Below are 15,412 nucleotides of genomic sequence, written 5' to 3' on the forward strand. Positions count from 1 at the left end.
TACTCAGACCCAGCAAGAAGCAGGTTAGATCTGCAGTACCACGTTTAAGAAAGTACCATATTTCAGAAACAATGACTGAGAGCAACTCTGGTCAAGAGGCAGCCCTCATGACCACAGTAAATTTTCTGTAGTCACGAGAAACCAATAGCCCTTATCATATATTTGCAGGTATCAATAGAATAACCCAAACGCAGCATGTGCACCGAGGGGATAATGGCAAATCACCAAGACAAAGTTGAGTTGGCCTTGGAAAGTCTGCTTATACAAGAAAACTTTCCTTGCCACTGTTCTTTGTCCCAGGCTGTGATCCAGGACTACTCCCCCTATGCTCTGAGTGTATTTGCTGATTCAGACATGGCTGCTCTTCCAGTCCCAGAATGTGCCAGGACATTTCAGAAACCCTTGGCATTCCTGAAACTCGATGTCTATAAATGTCACCAAGACAAAGGGTAGGACTAAAAAAAGGCAACCTCAAGGCTCAGTGAATGAATCTGTACAAGGGTTAGATGAAAGTTCTTATCTAATGGGATTTTTCTACCAAATCCTGCCTACCCTTGATATCCCAATACAGTTACAGAAGACTCAGGAATACACACAATATTTCGGGCACAATATTTCTAAAGTGGGTATAAAATAATATTAGGGAAGGCAAGTCCAAAGAAGGAGTTCTAGGGAGCATAAGCTAAATCTGAGCAGTATTTGCTTTCTAAAAATATGTTTTCAGTAACATTGTAATTCCTAAAACAACCTGAAAACTGGTTGTGTAAGTCAAAGACTTACAAGAAGGTTCTGATTAAAATAGCATTAGATTTTCTAGTGAATACATGACAGCATTATTACTTTCACAGTGCCCTTGGAAAGATACATATTATCAGTGTCCAAACAAAACAGCTGTTAGTTGTTCTATCAGCTTTTCTGAGAACTGACCCAATTAATAAAATGGATTTATTAATTCAAGCTATACTGAATATGAAAAGGAAAAAGGAAAAGGAAATCTTCTGAGAAAAAACAAATAAGACAAAGAGTCACCCCAACATACATATTTGGATTTGCTGATTTTCGGTCAAGCTCACCCTCAGGAGAGTTTTTGTTTGTTTGTTTGTTTTGGGTGGGGGCAAAGGTTAAAGCAAGAGCAAAGGGAAAAGTTGGGAGGAAGTGAGAAGGGAAGAGTAGCTGACCAAGATGGTCACCTGTTTGCAAATCTTCCCTTGGGATCAAACCCCTATAGCTTGATAAGAAGAATACACACTGATAGCGCTGGGGCAGGCCTACCTAGAGTCAGTTAAGAGAGAGTTGCCTGAGTTCACCTGCAAAAGAACGGAATCCAAGGGTCAGAGTCCAGACAACTAGGCTAAAAAAAAAAAAGAAAAAACACACCAAAACCAGCGGTTCATGTTTCACATTTCCCAGATGTTCCAGTCCCAGAAAATCTAACTCTGTCATTGAAATGAAAAACAAACAATCCTTGTTTGTAATGAGAAAGAATTTAACTTACTCAAAATCAGAAGAGGGTAAGAGGGTGGAGGTGCAGGGAAAATAATGCAACAGACGTTTAGAAATATAGAATTTATTTATATTCACCGTAAGACAGTGTCACATTTTGTACATGGTTACCAGCAGAGGAATAACACTCTGATTGCACTATATTGCTATCAACATTGCTTATGCTGCGGAGTCGGGAAACACTTATTTTCCCCTTTAAAAAATTTAAGGCTCAGTTTCCAAAAGGTAATTTTACCATTTATTTTCCTGTTTAAGGAACTGGGAAAGTTCTGAAATAAAGGACAAAGGGGTGGAGGGGGAAGGACAGTGCCACACACTTCACTCCTCCTACCCCCGCTGAAGACACTCAGTGTGATCTGTGGTTTTGTCAAAGGCTCCTCCTATCTGAAATGTGTTTGGTTACAAGATCAAACAAATCAGTAGATGGGAGACGCCTTAGGTATGTACCTTTAGTAAACAAACGGGAAAACTAAAAACTTTATCACTAGTTGCTGGCTAACATATGTTTATTTGCAAGTTGCCTGCAGAGAAGTGTGCACATATAGTCACGTGGACTCACTTTCCTTCAGTAAAGCTCACCAAACAGGATGTCTCTTCTAACACGCTAGTAAAAAATATTTAATTTCCTTTCAACTTCCAGATCAAGTGGCCACAAAGCTGTCCTTTCTCCTAAGTACTGTCTTCCATTTTTCTTTTCAACCTTGTAGTAGAACAAAACCATGATAGTAACTCAAACTGGTGTGTAATCCCTGTTTCAGTGATTAAAGGGAGTGGGAGGAAAGAGCGTGAGAAAGCTGATCATGAACAAAGTTTGGGGTATTTTCTTGAGAATTACCATATCAACGAGTTCCAAACACGAGTTCCCAAAGTGTTTTAGAAGCACGTTTTCCTGTACAAATATTTCATTCAATCTACAATGACGTCATCATTTTACAAAAGAGAATCTGTTCAAACTCAGTGAACTACCTTACAGTTCATGAGGCTAATGCTATAACAACAACAAAAGCCAAAAAGGGCACCGTGGGTTCTGCCTCTGGCATAAAGAGGTAGAGACAATCACTCGGTAGAAAAGATTAACAATAAAAAACAAAAACGGTAAAACAAAACAACACGCCTTCCCCTCCAAAAAATACTCCACCACATTCCATTTCTAAGGACTAGTTCTGGAAAGCCTGGGTGGCATTCAGTCTAATTCTGAGTTGAGAGATCCGTTGCCCACTATCATCTTGCTGTAATTCTTCTGCTGCTCTTCCTTATAGGTGTCCTTCACCTTGGCTCTCTTCAGCCCTCCATCCCTGAGAACAGAAAGACAAATAAACAAAAGATACTCCCAGCAGTGATTTAAAAGGGTTACCTATTAATACATGCTGCACCGTGCCATGACATTTAGCAGCTGGTCAGCGATTAGGCAAAAAAACACTGGTTTTGGAAGCAGAAGGAACCAGATTTCAATCTCTGCTCTGCCACTCAACCAGACCTGTGTTACTTTAAGGCAGGAACAATCTCTCTGATGTTTGATTAAAATAAAACAATCTCTCTGCTCGGTTTCTTTTTAGAAGTTAGGGCTGCTATAGTCAATATTTGGATACTGTATTAAAACTAGGATTGTTTACCTATCTTTTTCCCCAAGGAAAGTAAAGTACTAGGTATTTTTAGTCTAAATCAACCGATATCTTACTAGAAAGCCATATGGAAAATTTTAAATAAACACACAAGAAATGGTGAGGATACTGAGTATGTGTGGGTAAACTCCTTAAAGAGAAATGGGTTCGTCATTATTCAAATCTAATCCTACGTCTAACAAGTCATGTTTTGATTCAAACCACTATATTTCAAGTATTTATAATCTTCCATATTCCAAAACAGACTCAAAATAAAACAAGCAACAAAAACATAAACTGCATTCAACCAATAATAGTGCCTATGTAAGCAGCATTCCTTAATTCAGAGCCTGTGAATCTTTGAACTCTCTCCAGGGTGGAGAAAACAGACCTGCCTGGGTTATAAGTATTCTGTGTGCCCTTCCTTCTTTGGACAACACAAAGAAACAACAAGCTGGAAGAGCTGGAAGGGGACTGGACTGTCAGAGCCACTCTCTCTCTCCTAATCTCATGTTTCAGATTTTAACTCCTAGGAGAGCATGGACCAAGAACTTGCTTACTTTATACTCTGCCTATTTAATTTTAACCCAGCTAAGCATGAATGTTTACCAAGTGCTCTCTAATGATGATGAATGGATCATAGGTTAGCCAGTGAACTCAATGCCATGAAGACAGAACTTGACCTACAAACAGACGGCTGCCTGAGACAACTGCCATGTCCTGGCCTCTAAAGTCAAAACTAAGACACGGCCCACCAGGAGGTCCTCAACTTAAAAATAGACTTCGGTCCACAAATCTTCCAGGGGGTCAGTTGTAGGAAATTTCCATGAAATAAGGTTATAAGTTGTCGTTAGGTCTCCAGAACTGTCCACAAGAGCCTCTTTTATCCACATGAGCTGTCTCTTAACTATTCAGAGCATTTATGTGAATTCTGAATAGTAAGAACTAGGGAAGGGAGGGAGAGACAGAAGAAAGGCCATTCCTCCTTTCCTGAGGTCCAGGCCAAAACAGATAAAAATTCAGTCAGCAACATTTGTCCTTGAGCATCCTGACATTATTTTTACACAATTCTCCCTCCCAAGCATTCCAGTGAACCTCACGCTGCTCTGGGCATCCCAGCTGTGACTTGCCACCCCTAGAGACTTTAAAGTGTTACCCAATTCCCCTTTGCAATGACAGCAGATCTTAGTTCTTAAGGAGGGCAGCAGCCATATATAAAAGCCGCTTTAAGATGACACAATTAAGTTCTCATTTAATCTAGGGGAAAAAAAAAATCTAGACATGTTAATTCATATCCAAATGACAAACACATCTGGAAAGGCAGTGAGCCTATTTTCTTTTTAAAGAAGAGGCCAGGTAACTAAAAGTAACTTTTTATTATAAAACTGCAGATGGCCTGATAAAAGGAAATTTTAAAACTCTGAGGATCATTTCTGCCATTTCGTTCAAGCCAATCTGACTGGGAGTCTGTCCTGGAGCTAACTCCCTTAGGCTATTTTTATTTCGCAAGGCTTTCTTCCTTTCCTTGGTATCTGACGCTATAGATCCAAAGCGCTAAGCTTTTCATAATGGCTTCAGGGCAGGAGCAGGGCTGGGATGTCAGGTAAGAGGAAGGGGGATAAAGAGTAGAAAACAATGAACAAGGAAGAGGAAGCCCGATACACATATGAACATGGGTCACTAGGACATCTGTAAACTAGGACATCGGTAAGCCTGTCATTTCATGATGGTAGGATGTCTGCAATTTAGTTTCACATATTCCAGTTTAGAGAGTGTAATACAAATATTAGTCTTAACCTGTCTTAACCCTAGTCTTGACTTTAGGGCCCTAAAGTGAGTTGCCCTACATCAAGAACGCATACTCCTGGAGCGGTCAACTAGGCATTTAATCAGAAGGCCACTCTCCAGAAGTGCCACTATAAGGTTTCAGCTATCTTGATCTCCCATCAACTTCCCAAGGTTTGTTAATTAGCATAATGAATTTTAGAAATGGGTTTTCACTGTAGAAATTAGTAGTTTGTTCATTAGCATGACAGATGCCAGAGACAGGCTTTCCTAGGTGAAATTAGTTGTATTCAAGGTATGTGAATGGATAAAATATTTTAGAGACATTCCCCACCCTTGCATTAAAGGGTATATAAGAATCTAGCCAGGGCTTCCCTGGTGGCACAGTGGTTGAGAATCTGCCTGCTAATGCAGGGGACGTGGGTTCGAGCCCTGGTCTGGGAAGATCCCACATGCCGCAGAGCAACTAAGCCCGTGAGCCACAACTACTGAGCCTGCGCGTCTGGAGCCTGTGCTCCGCAACAAGAGAGGCCACGATAGTGAGAGGCCCACACACCGCGATGAAGAGTGGCCCCCGCTTGCCGCAACTAGAGAAAGCCCTCGCACAGAAACAAAGACCCAGCACAGCCAAAAATAAATAAATAAATAAATTTTAAAATGAATGAGTCAAGTTTCAAAAAAAAAAGAATCTAGCCAGCCCTTCTTCCAGAGGCTTAATCCCTAAACAGTCCTGCGTCCCTCTGCGGGTTCAGAAGGCTTTGGTTGGCTGGCTGACAGCCTGACTTGGTGAGCCACATCCTGCTCCTACAACATTACCAAAATTGTCTCCGATGAACTTTTCATGTCAAGTGTTTTCAAAACACCAAAAAGACAGCAGGGACTTTATTACACTTACAGGACTTGAAGTATGGACTATTTTGTGCCAGTTTGCAAATCTTATGTCTGTGTGCGTGTAAGAATCAATCTCCTATTATAACCCTCACTGATACAGACTAAATGTTTGTGTGCCCCCCAGTATTCATGTACTGAAGCCCTAACTCCCAATAATATGGCATTTGGAGATGGGGCCTTTGGGAGCTAATTAGGTTTAGATGAGGTCATCAGTGTTGGGCCCTCAAGATGGGAATAGTACCCTTATAAGAAGACACACCAGGGCTACCCTGGTGGCACAGTGGTTAAGAATCCACCTGCCAATGCAGGGGACACGGGTTCGAGCCCTGGTCTGGGAGGATCCCACATGCCACAGAACAACTAAGACCATGTGCCACAACTACTGAGCCTGCATCCTAGAGCCCGTGAGCCACAACTACTGAGCCCATGTGCCACAACTACTGAAGCCCACACGCCTAGAGCCCGTGCTCCGCAACAAGAGAAGCCACCGCAACGAAGAGTAGGCCCCGCTCGCTGCAACTAAAGAGAAAAGCCCGCATGCAGCAATGAAGACCCAACGCAGCCAAAAATAAATAAATTAATTAATTAAAAAAAAAAAAAAGACACAACAGAGAACTTCCAGCCTTCAGAACTGTGACAAAATAAATTTCTGTTGTTTAAGCCACCCAGTCTATGGTAGCTTGTTATGGCAGCCTGAGCAGACTAATACTCCCACCTACATTCAATCTTTCTCAAAGAAACAAAAAACTGAAGCCATAGATATCCATACCTAAAATATTTCACTTATTTCCTGTCAAGTTTTTAAGTTTTCTTTAATATAGTTATAGCTGGAGTTAAATATGAACAAATCTGTAAGTTGCCCCTTGCCTCCCAGGGTCCATTCCTCTCAATCGATTCCCACTTTCTTCTTCGGTGAAAGAACGCTAAATTTTAGCTTGACACATGGCCATGCAGAACAAAGACTACATTTCCCAGATTCCTTTGCAGCAAGGTGTCAGTTCAAACAGATACAAGTGGGAGTGGCTTGTCCAACTTCCAGCCTGTGCTCTTAAAGACATGAATGTGTCCTTCTTGTTTTAGTTCTTCTCTGCTAGCTATTTTGCTGTACTCACTAGGTAGAGGTGGAGCAGCCATCTTGGACCCTAAAGTAGAAGCACACGGAGGATGGTAGACAAATACAGAATGAGCTGTTATAGCAGTCTAGACTGCCTGTGTTTACATATGGGAGATGAAATTCTATCTTAGTTAAGCCATCGTTATGCTGTATAAGCCACTGTCAGTGTCAGCTAAACCTCCAGCTAACACGCATAATAAATGACATTATTAAAAACTGAGTTTTTTTAATTTAAAAACAAGTGATAATACTTCTGAAAAATTTCTTACCAAGGAAGCTCAGTCAACCCTCCTTGTATGGCAATAGCAGACTTAACCCGGTTAGCAAACTGGACTGCATCTTCTCCTTCCTGGAAAAAAACAATCACAAGTACTTCCTTAAGATAGAGTTTTCAAATAATGCTTTCAAATGTCTCACAATCATTTAGATTTGTTTTAAAGTATAAGATTCATATTTTAGCTCAAATATGCTCTATTCTGAATCATAGCAAATATCATTTGTTCTATCAAGAAAATGCAGTGCTGTATTGTTTAATATTTTTATCACGTGTATATATGTTTATTATGCTCTATATTAGCCTTATTCAAGATACAAAATTCCACAATATCTGTAGGTTCAAGAAACCAACAGCAATTGTAAAAACTATTATGGAAAAGAGTCCCTGAATATAAAACCAGCTTGATTTTGAAGACAGCTAGGTATATATACTTTTTAATGACTAATGCTGAGAAAGCAGAAAGTCCAACTGTAGCTAATGTAAGGAAGGGAGACACCCAGGTTTTCAGGTAAAGGTTTTCTTGCCTTTATCTGACTAGATAAAGCACCAAAGACCAGCTGTTATCTATGGCATACCTCTCTGGTCATGGGGGGCATGTACCACACATCACAGACAATGGCCCAGCTGGTCATCACTCGAAGCAGGTAGCTCACCATGTTGTATTTACTACTGTTCCAAAATGCGTCACCAAACTGAGGATTATACTGAGAAAAGAGAAAAGAAAATGCATTCCAGTTAGGAATTAAGTGGCAGTTTCTCTTATCCATGTCAATGGATGATAAGCCAAACATCTCTATCAGACCCCCCAAAAAAGAGAAGCTACTTCACTTGACAGAAAGGATCCAAAGAGCAAACCAAATGTAGAAAACGAATTTATGGTTACCAGGGGGTAAGAGGCGGAGAGAGAAATTGGAAGATTAGGGTTGACACATACACACTACTGTATGTAAAAGAGATAACTAATAAGGACCTTACTGTATAGCACTGGGAACTCTACTCAATACTCTGTAATGACCTATATGGGAAAGGAATCTAAAAAAGAGTGGATATGTGTATTTGTATAAATGATTCACTTTGCTATACACCTGAAACTAACACAACATTGTAAATCAACTATACTCCAAAAAAAATTAAAAGAACAATTAAAAAAACTATACTCCATTAAAAATTTTAAAAACAAACAAACAAAAAAAACCCAAAGAGCAAACCAGGCCATATAACTCCCCTGACTAGAGCCAGAGAGCACTGATACAGGAGGGTTATTGACATGACTCTTAAATATCTGTCTCCCCACTTAACTGGAAGGTGGGTGAAAGGAGGAACAGTATCTGTTTTGCTTATCATGGTGTCCTCAGTACTCAGACACTGGCCTGGCGCACAGTACCACCCCACATATCTATATACATATCTCAATAGAGAGAAAAAGTGATCAAGCAAATGGGGTAACTGTAAACAATTGGTCAATCTGAGTAAAGAGTCCACAAGTATTCCTTATTCTTGCAAATTTTAAGTTTGAAATTATATCAAAATAACATGACCAAGTCACTGCCCTCTTTTGCGGGGGGTGAGGGTGTTTTACCTTAATTGCAACTGGATATATGGTTCCTCCAATTTCAAAGCTTCCCTTTTTAAACATCATGACTGAAGTATTGTTGATGCAAGTTCCTATAAGGAAATGGGAGTAGAGGGTGAATATTTTTTAAAGCAGTCATTTTTAAAAGGAATCATTTTGATATAAAATAATTTAAAATATTCAAGTCATATCAAATTACAGATTTTTTTTCAAAAAGAAAAAAAATTACAGATATTTTACTATCATTTTACAAATCAATTCCTGCTTAAGTAGTAGTAATTCGACAGTTCTAAGCAGGTTTAATAACGAACTTTTACTTTTTTATTGGCTACTCTAAAGATACAATTTCCTCACAACAGGTGACAATTTCAGCACATCTTAAAATAAGGACTTTAAAAAGTTATGGACAATACCTTTCTAAGTTAATTACCCAGAAACAACTTCTAAGGTCAAAAAGGTACCAGGACTTCCATCAAATCTCAAAAGAAAGCAGGGAATTACTAGCTCAGAGGCCATCTCATCCCTACAGGACAGCATAGATCTGAACTAAGAACGCCAATTCTAGAACAATCCAATTCCTCATATACTTTTGGTACTTGTTATCAACTAAAGCTTGGTAATAAGCACTGCCCCTTCTTACCTTCAGGAAAGATTAATATGGGTAATTTTTTCTTATCAGCAATATGTTCTCTTAGTCTGTGAAGAAAAACAAAGGATCAAAATTATACCTTAAAAAAGAGAGAGGTGGGAATCCTCTTTGGTATTCTTTACTCTCTACTAACACAGATATACTTGTAAAGCAATAAGGAGGAAAGAAATAAGATACAAGAAAAGAAAATAAACTCCAGTTGGTCCCTTTCTAAAAAAAGTGTAAAGGCTGGTAAAGCTGAGATAGAGAGATTACAGCTGCCAGAGTATATACCGTTGCTCAGTAATCTCAAGATGGTGAACAGGTTTCTAACCTTAAAGAGATTTCAACAGGTACTTTCCATTTTACTTTTAAAAGCATGGCCCACCTTCATCTTTACAGCAATGATCAGAGTGCCTTCAGTTAAAGGCCTCAGGCAAAAAGCTGTTTCCAAACAAAGGTTTCTGGTAAGCAACTGTACCCCAAGCCCCAGAAGTTCCTTCTCCTGTTCCATAAATAGCATTAGCTCTGTCTGTCTCTACATGGATTTAAGTGATAACGGTCATTCAGCAAACACCTAATCCACCATCTATTTATTCAGCCAACTGTTACCAGTTATTTACCTTCAAGGTAGTAATTTTCAACTTTAAAAATTCAGTGACTGGACTATATCTAAGTCATGGCAATGTAAATGTATGGGCCTTCTAATCTCATCATCTATCCCACTATGACTACAGAATTCAAAAATTTTTAAATCTAGCTAAGACAGGTGATTCACCAGAAAAGGCCAACCACAAATAGAGCTCCATATGTTTTAGTTTTAACCTTTAGTACTGCTCTGCCTTCTTTGGCAGGAAGACCAAGGCTTAAAAGATTTTATGCTACCCCAATGGATACTGTGTAATGACGCTGCTTACCTCTTAGTAACCAGGTGTCGGTCCTTCATTTCTGAGCGTTCAAACCAGACATGTGGACAAGCCTTGACCATAGCTCTCTGAATAATTCCCATCAATCCACCATGAACCTGGCCAACCTAGAAGGACCATGAGAAAAAGGGGAAAATGCAAAGGCATAGTTGTCCAAAGAAAGCCTTTTTTTCTTTTTAGTACCAGTAAGTTCCTATTCCCCACTCAGAGAAAAGACTGGCCTTCTTCTACTGACTGAAGTTCTTAGTCTGTTCAAAGGACATGACTGGCCAAATATAAGCACAAAGTAGTCTTTAGTAGTGCCTTTGAATTTTAAGCTATGTTGCTATACTAGCTTTACTCTAGCTTTAAAAAGTAGAGGTCTTTCAACTCAGTCAAGATAAGGGAAATACAAATTAAAACTACACTGAGGGACTTCCCTGGTGGCGCAGCGGTTAAGACTTCATGCGCCCAATGCAGGGGGCCTGGGTTCGATCCCTGGTCAGGGAACTAGATCCCACATGCATGCTTCAACCAAGAGTTCGCATACCACGACTAGGGAGCCCAAGTGTTGCAACTAAGGAGCCCGCCTGCTGCAACTAAGACCCGGCACTACCAAATAAATAAATAAATATTTTAAAAAAAGAAAAACTACACTGAAATATAATTTCTGACCCATCAAATCAACAAAGATTCAAAAGCTTGACAATGCGCTCTAAGCCAAGGCTGTGGGAAACAGGCACCCTCATGCATTGCTTGGGATGAGGAGATTATAACACCCATAGCAGGAAATTTGGCAAATTTATCAAAACTACATATACATTTATCCTTCAACTCAATAATTCCAGTTCTAGGAATTTACCCTGAAGATATAGCTCCAACAAAATGGAAATATATATACACAAAGTTATAACTGCATTATCTGTAATTGCGACATTTTGGAAAATACCTAAACGTCCAAACATAAGAACTTAGATGAATAAACCATGGTACATGCCCACAATGGAGTACTATGCAGCTAGGAAAAGAATAAAGTTGATCTCTATGACTGATAAGGAGTGATTTCTAGGAGATATCATTAAGTGAAAAAAGCAACTGCAAAAGAGCAAATAAAGTATGCCACCTTTCGTGTTAGATGGAAGGGGAAGTATACACATGTATTTGTTTATCTCTACAAAAAGAAAACATACGCAAAACCAATGTAGTTGGAAACCTACAAGGATAGGAGGGAATGGGGTAGAATGGACATGGGTGGGGTAACTTCTATGAGTGTAGTTTTTTGTCTAGTTTTGACATTTCAAAGCATATTAATGTCTCACAAATTTAAAAAATAAATCAACAAGGATGCAACTAGCAAAGTGAAAGCAAATTTAAACAAATGAACCCAATTGTAGTTCAAATGAATAAAAGAACACTGAAGGAAGGGGGAAGAAAAAAAAAATCTAAGAAATTTACAAAGATAGTATTTGACCACATCTGCTCCATCGTGGGTGGGGTACCAAGAAATGCAAAATACCCTGAATTCTTTTTACATTTTTTTCTTTTTGTAGTAAAACAGGTGAAGCAATTCTAAAGCAATTTTAGATGTATTATAGGATTGCAACATTCTTATTATTACAATTTCTCTCTAAGTTAGAAAATATTTCTAGATTTTAAAAAAAAGTAGAGAGCTTTGTTTAGGAAGGAAAAAAAAAAAAAAAAACCTCTGAAAAGCCACTAAGAAGAGATCTTGATGTATAGTTTATATTTAGCCAAAAGAGGACAAATACAACCTCTGGAGGTTAGCTGTACAGTTCCTCCCACTTCTGCCCTCTGCTGCCTCTGATTTAAATCTGGTTGGCTTAGAAAGGATGGAGACGGGGGGAGGGAGGGGGGACAAAATTAGGTGAAGAGGATTAAGAGGTACAAACTTTCAATTATAAAATAAATAAGTAATGGCATGTAATGTACAGCATAGGGAATATAGTCAATAATGTTGCAATAACTTTATATGGTAGCAGATGGTTACTAAACTTATAGTGGTGATCAAGTCATAATGTATATGTGTTGAATCACTGTGTTGTACGCCTGAAACTAACATAACATTGTACTCAACTACAATTAAAAAATTAAAACTAAAAAAATAAATAAAGAAATCCAACTGGCTTTTGGTTTCTATCACTCAACCCATCAGAAAGTTCGCAGGTTCTATGCTTTTCTAAGCCTTGGCTAATACTGTAAATTATACAATTGTATACTGCACCTGTAATTGCAGTTATATACGATCAAGAAGCATGGAAGATGCTAACAAAATTCTGAGGCCCTCAGTCACAAATGAGTTATATTCAACTCTTTGTTGACCAGGACAGGGAATGAATATTGTATCAGAAACACAAAATCATGATTAGGAAAGTTGGTTAAGACGCTTGAACCTCTGCTTTCTCAACTACAACATCTCAGCCCTAACCCCTTTGGATTACAGAGAAGGTCAAACACAATGGATGTGAAAGTGCTTGCGCACATAAATGCAAGGAATTATTATATACACCCAGAACTGTGTGGGGTCTATCCAGGATTGTTAACATGAGGGTTTCTGGAAGGGCTTTCTGGGGTCTCTGGATGGGCTTTCTGGGATCCATAAACATCTTGAAATTATACACAAAATTTTGTTTGTATGATGCAAATGTATGTTGTTGTTTTCCTAAAAAAAAGGATACATAAATATTAACTGATTGCTAACCTAAAAAAGGTTAAGAACTACCAATTCCCATTAAGTCTTTTCAGAGTGGTGGTTAAAGCTTCCTTAAATTCAGAAAGAGCTCCACAACTTAGAGAAATTTAATAAAGTGTTAAAATGTGGTTGCCCAAGAGTTATATATCTGAACTTGTATCTTAGACAGATTAAATATCTGGCAGTGACCTAGAAGCTTTTACAAAGGTCTTTAAACCCCCCTTAATGACTGTATAAGCCACGGATTGTCAGCTACCAACACACATGCCAGCACTCCTTACTTGCCTATCTGCAGCAGACACTTAAATCAACAATGGCTCCCTTCATATGCCTTCCTTTCCAGGAAAGCACACCAGAACACGACTATCAGTCATAGGAGGAGGGGACTCAGAGGTACAAACTACTATGTAGAAAATAAATAAGCTACAAAGATACGTTGTACAGCACAGGGAATATAGCCAATATTTTATAATAACTATAAATGGAGTATAACGTTTAAAAACTGTGAATTACTATGTTGTACACCTGAAACTTATATAATACTGTACATCAACTATACCTCAAAATAAATAAGTTAATTAATTAAATAATGGCTCCCTTCAAATGCCTGCCCAGGAAAGCACACCAGACCATGACTATCAGTCACTGGAGCTGACACGTGAAATAAAATCCATCTGTTCTCTCTGAAGCCCAAGCCACCACCATGAGATATGAAAAGAAGATTCCCCAGGATTCCTCTCCCATTATTCTATTCACACGCCAGCTTAGGGCATATTTACCGCCAGCAGGAAAGAACATCTTTAGTGATCCTCCAAATTTTACTTGACATATACATAAAAGAGAGGAAGGAAATCTTGACAAGTTCTTCAGGGTGACAGAAAACACCCTTTGAATTGAAAACATGCCAGAAATGCCACAAAAAGTCTTCTGAGGTGTCTGATTTTTACTGTGGACTTTGTGGTTTGTTGATGGGTTTTTTTTTTTTTCTTTTCTTTTCTTTTGCGGCTGTAGGCAAGAACTGAGAAAGGCAATGTGGTATAAATATCTGCCTTCCTTGCTTGATCTTCATTAAAGGGACAGGTTTTTTTTCTTTAATTGCATATGACTCCCTGAAGGGAGACAGAACTAATTGGCTGGTAAGGGATTTGTACAGCTCTAAGGAGGAAGACTTTAACATCTCAAAGTGTCATTAAACATTGCAGGGATTTTTTTTTTTTTTTTACTTTTTTTATTGCTTATTAAACATTGTAGGGATTTTACAAGCAAGATGGAATCAACTTTATAAACTCTAATCATGCTCAAGTATGTCTACATTTCATTAAGTTAATTTCTTACTACTTTAAATATAATGGCTGTTTTCCTTCTTTTTCTTGCACTATATATTCCTCATGTAAATATATTAATATTGATAACTTATATACTTACATAGTATAACCCCATCACTTTCTAATATAAAACTAACTTTCTAATTTGTGCCAAAATAAAACAAAAGTTTGAACAATCCACAACACATGCAATTACTCGAAATATCAACGCTTGAAATATCAACGCGTTGTTCTTACCATAGCATAGCACCCATCCGTTGTCAAGATCAAAACATCTATAGGTGAAGTATGGTTGGCAACACAAATGCCTCCCTTCTGGGGTCTGTACTGCCTGCAATTACAAACAATGGTTAATACTAAATCTTGAAAAATGGCCACTATTTTGCAGAACAACATGTAGAAATTCATGCTATTTTGTTTTTAAAAGTACACTAAAAAAATAAAGTTTCAAAGTATACGGGCTCATCTTAAAAAGGTTGTCTCCAGGCAGTATGATGGGAGGGGGGTAAGAGTATAGGAGGAGGGGTCCATGATTTCCCTTTACATACATTTATATCACTTTTCTGTAATGATCATATTGTCCTTTTACGATGAAAAAATAATTTTAAAACATTAGACTGAATTACAAAGATTCCATAACTTTAATAAACTTTGTGATATGTAAGTTTTACTTATTTTACCATAAGTGTTTTCACATTATTTCAATCTTCATAAGTATCACTTTTAGTGGGTTCAGGATGATCCAGAGTAAATTCACTGTAGTTTCCTCCTTCCTATCCCCCTAAAACAGAGGTTGGCAAACTCTCCTTATCACAGGCCAGAGAGTAAATACTTCAGGCTTTGCTAGCCAGCCAATCCCTTTCAAAACGCCTGGACTCTGCTGTTTGGGCACAAAGGCAGCCACAGATAATACATAAATGAATGAGCGTGGCTGTGTTCCAATAAAACTTTATTTACAAAAATCAGATGGTGGGCCACAATTCGCCTACAAGCCCACAGTTTAGTGTGCCAACCTCTGTCCTAAAGTTCAAATGGTATTTCACACTAATGAAGCAAAGTGGTTTTCTTTGGACCCATACAGAGAAGAAAGGGAACCAAAT

The 15,412-nt window shown here is 38.5% G+C and overlaps 1 protein-coding gene across 5 annotated transcripts in view; it reads right to left on the minus strand.

The window, feature by feature from the left end:
- Positions 1-1,551: 1,551 nt before the first annotated feature.
- The window catches only part of GPAT3 (glycerol-3-phosphate acyltransferase 3), a 57,888-nt gene continuing 44,027 nt past the window's right edge, over positions 1,552-15,412 (minus strand). For all 5 annotated transcript variants that reach the window (XM_082391166.1, XM_082391167.1, XM_082391163.1 and 2 more), the window contains 7 exons: positions 14,550-14,643; positions 10,290-10,405; positions 9,385-9,440; positions 8,751-8,836; positions 7,747-7,875; positions 7,164-7,243; positions 1,552-2,798 (listed from right to left, as the gene is read on the minus strand). In XM_082391166.1, the coding sequence (XP_082247292.1) occupies positions 2,687-2,798; positions 7,164-7,243; positions 7,747-7,875; positions 8,751-8,836; positions 9,385-9,440; positions 10,290-10,405; positions 14,550-14,643 (673 nt within the window). In that variant the 3' untranslated portion in view covers positions 1,552-2,686. The remainder of the gene's footprint in view (positions 2,799-7,163; positions 7,244-7,746; positions 7,876-8,750; positions 8,837-9,384; positions 9,441-10,289; positions 10,406-14,549; positions 14,644-15,412) is intronic.

The sequence above is a fragment of the Balaenoptera borealis genome (genome assembly GCF_965194805.1).
Source record: "Balaenoptera borealis genome assembly, chromosome: 4".
NCBI classification, from domain to species: domain Eukaryota; kingdom Metazoa; phylum Chordata; class Mammalia; order Artiodactyla; family Balaenopteridae; genus Balaenoptera; species Balaenoptera borealis.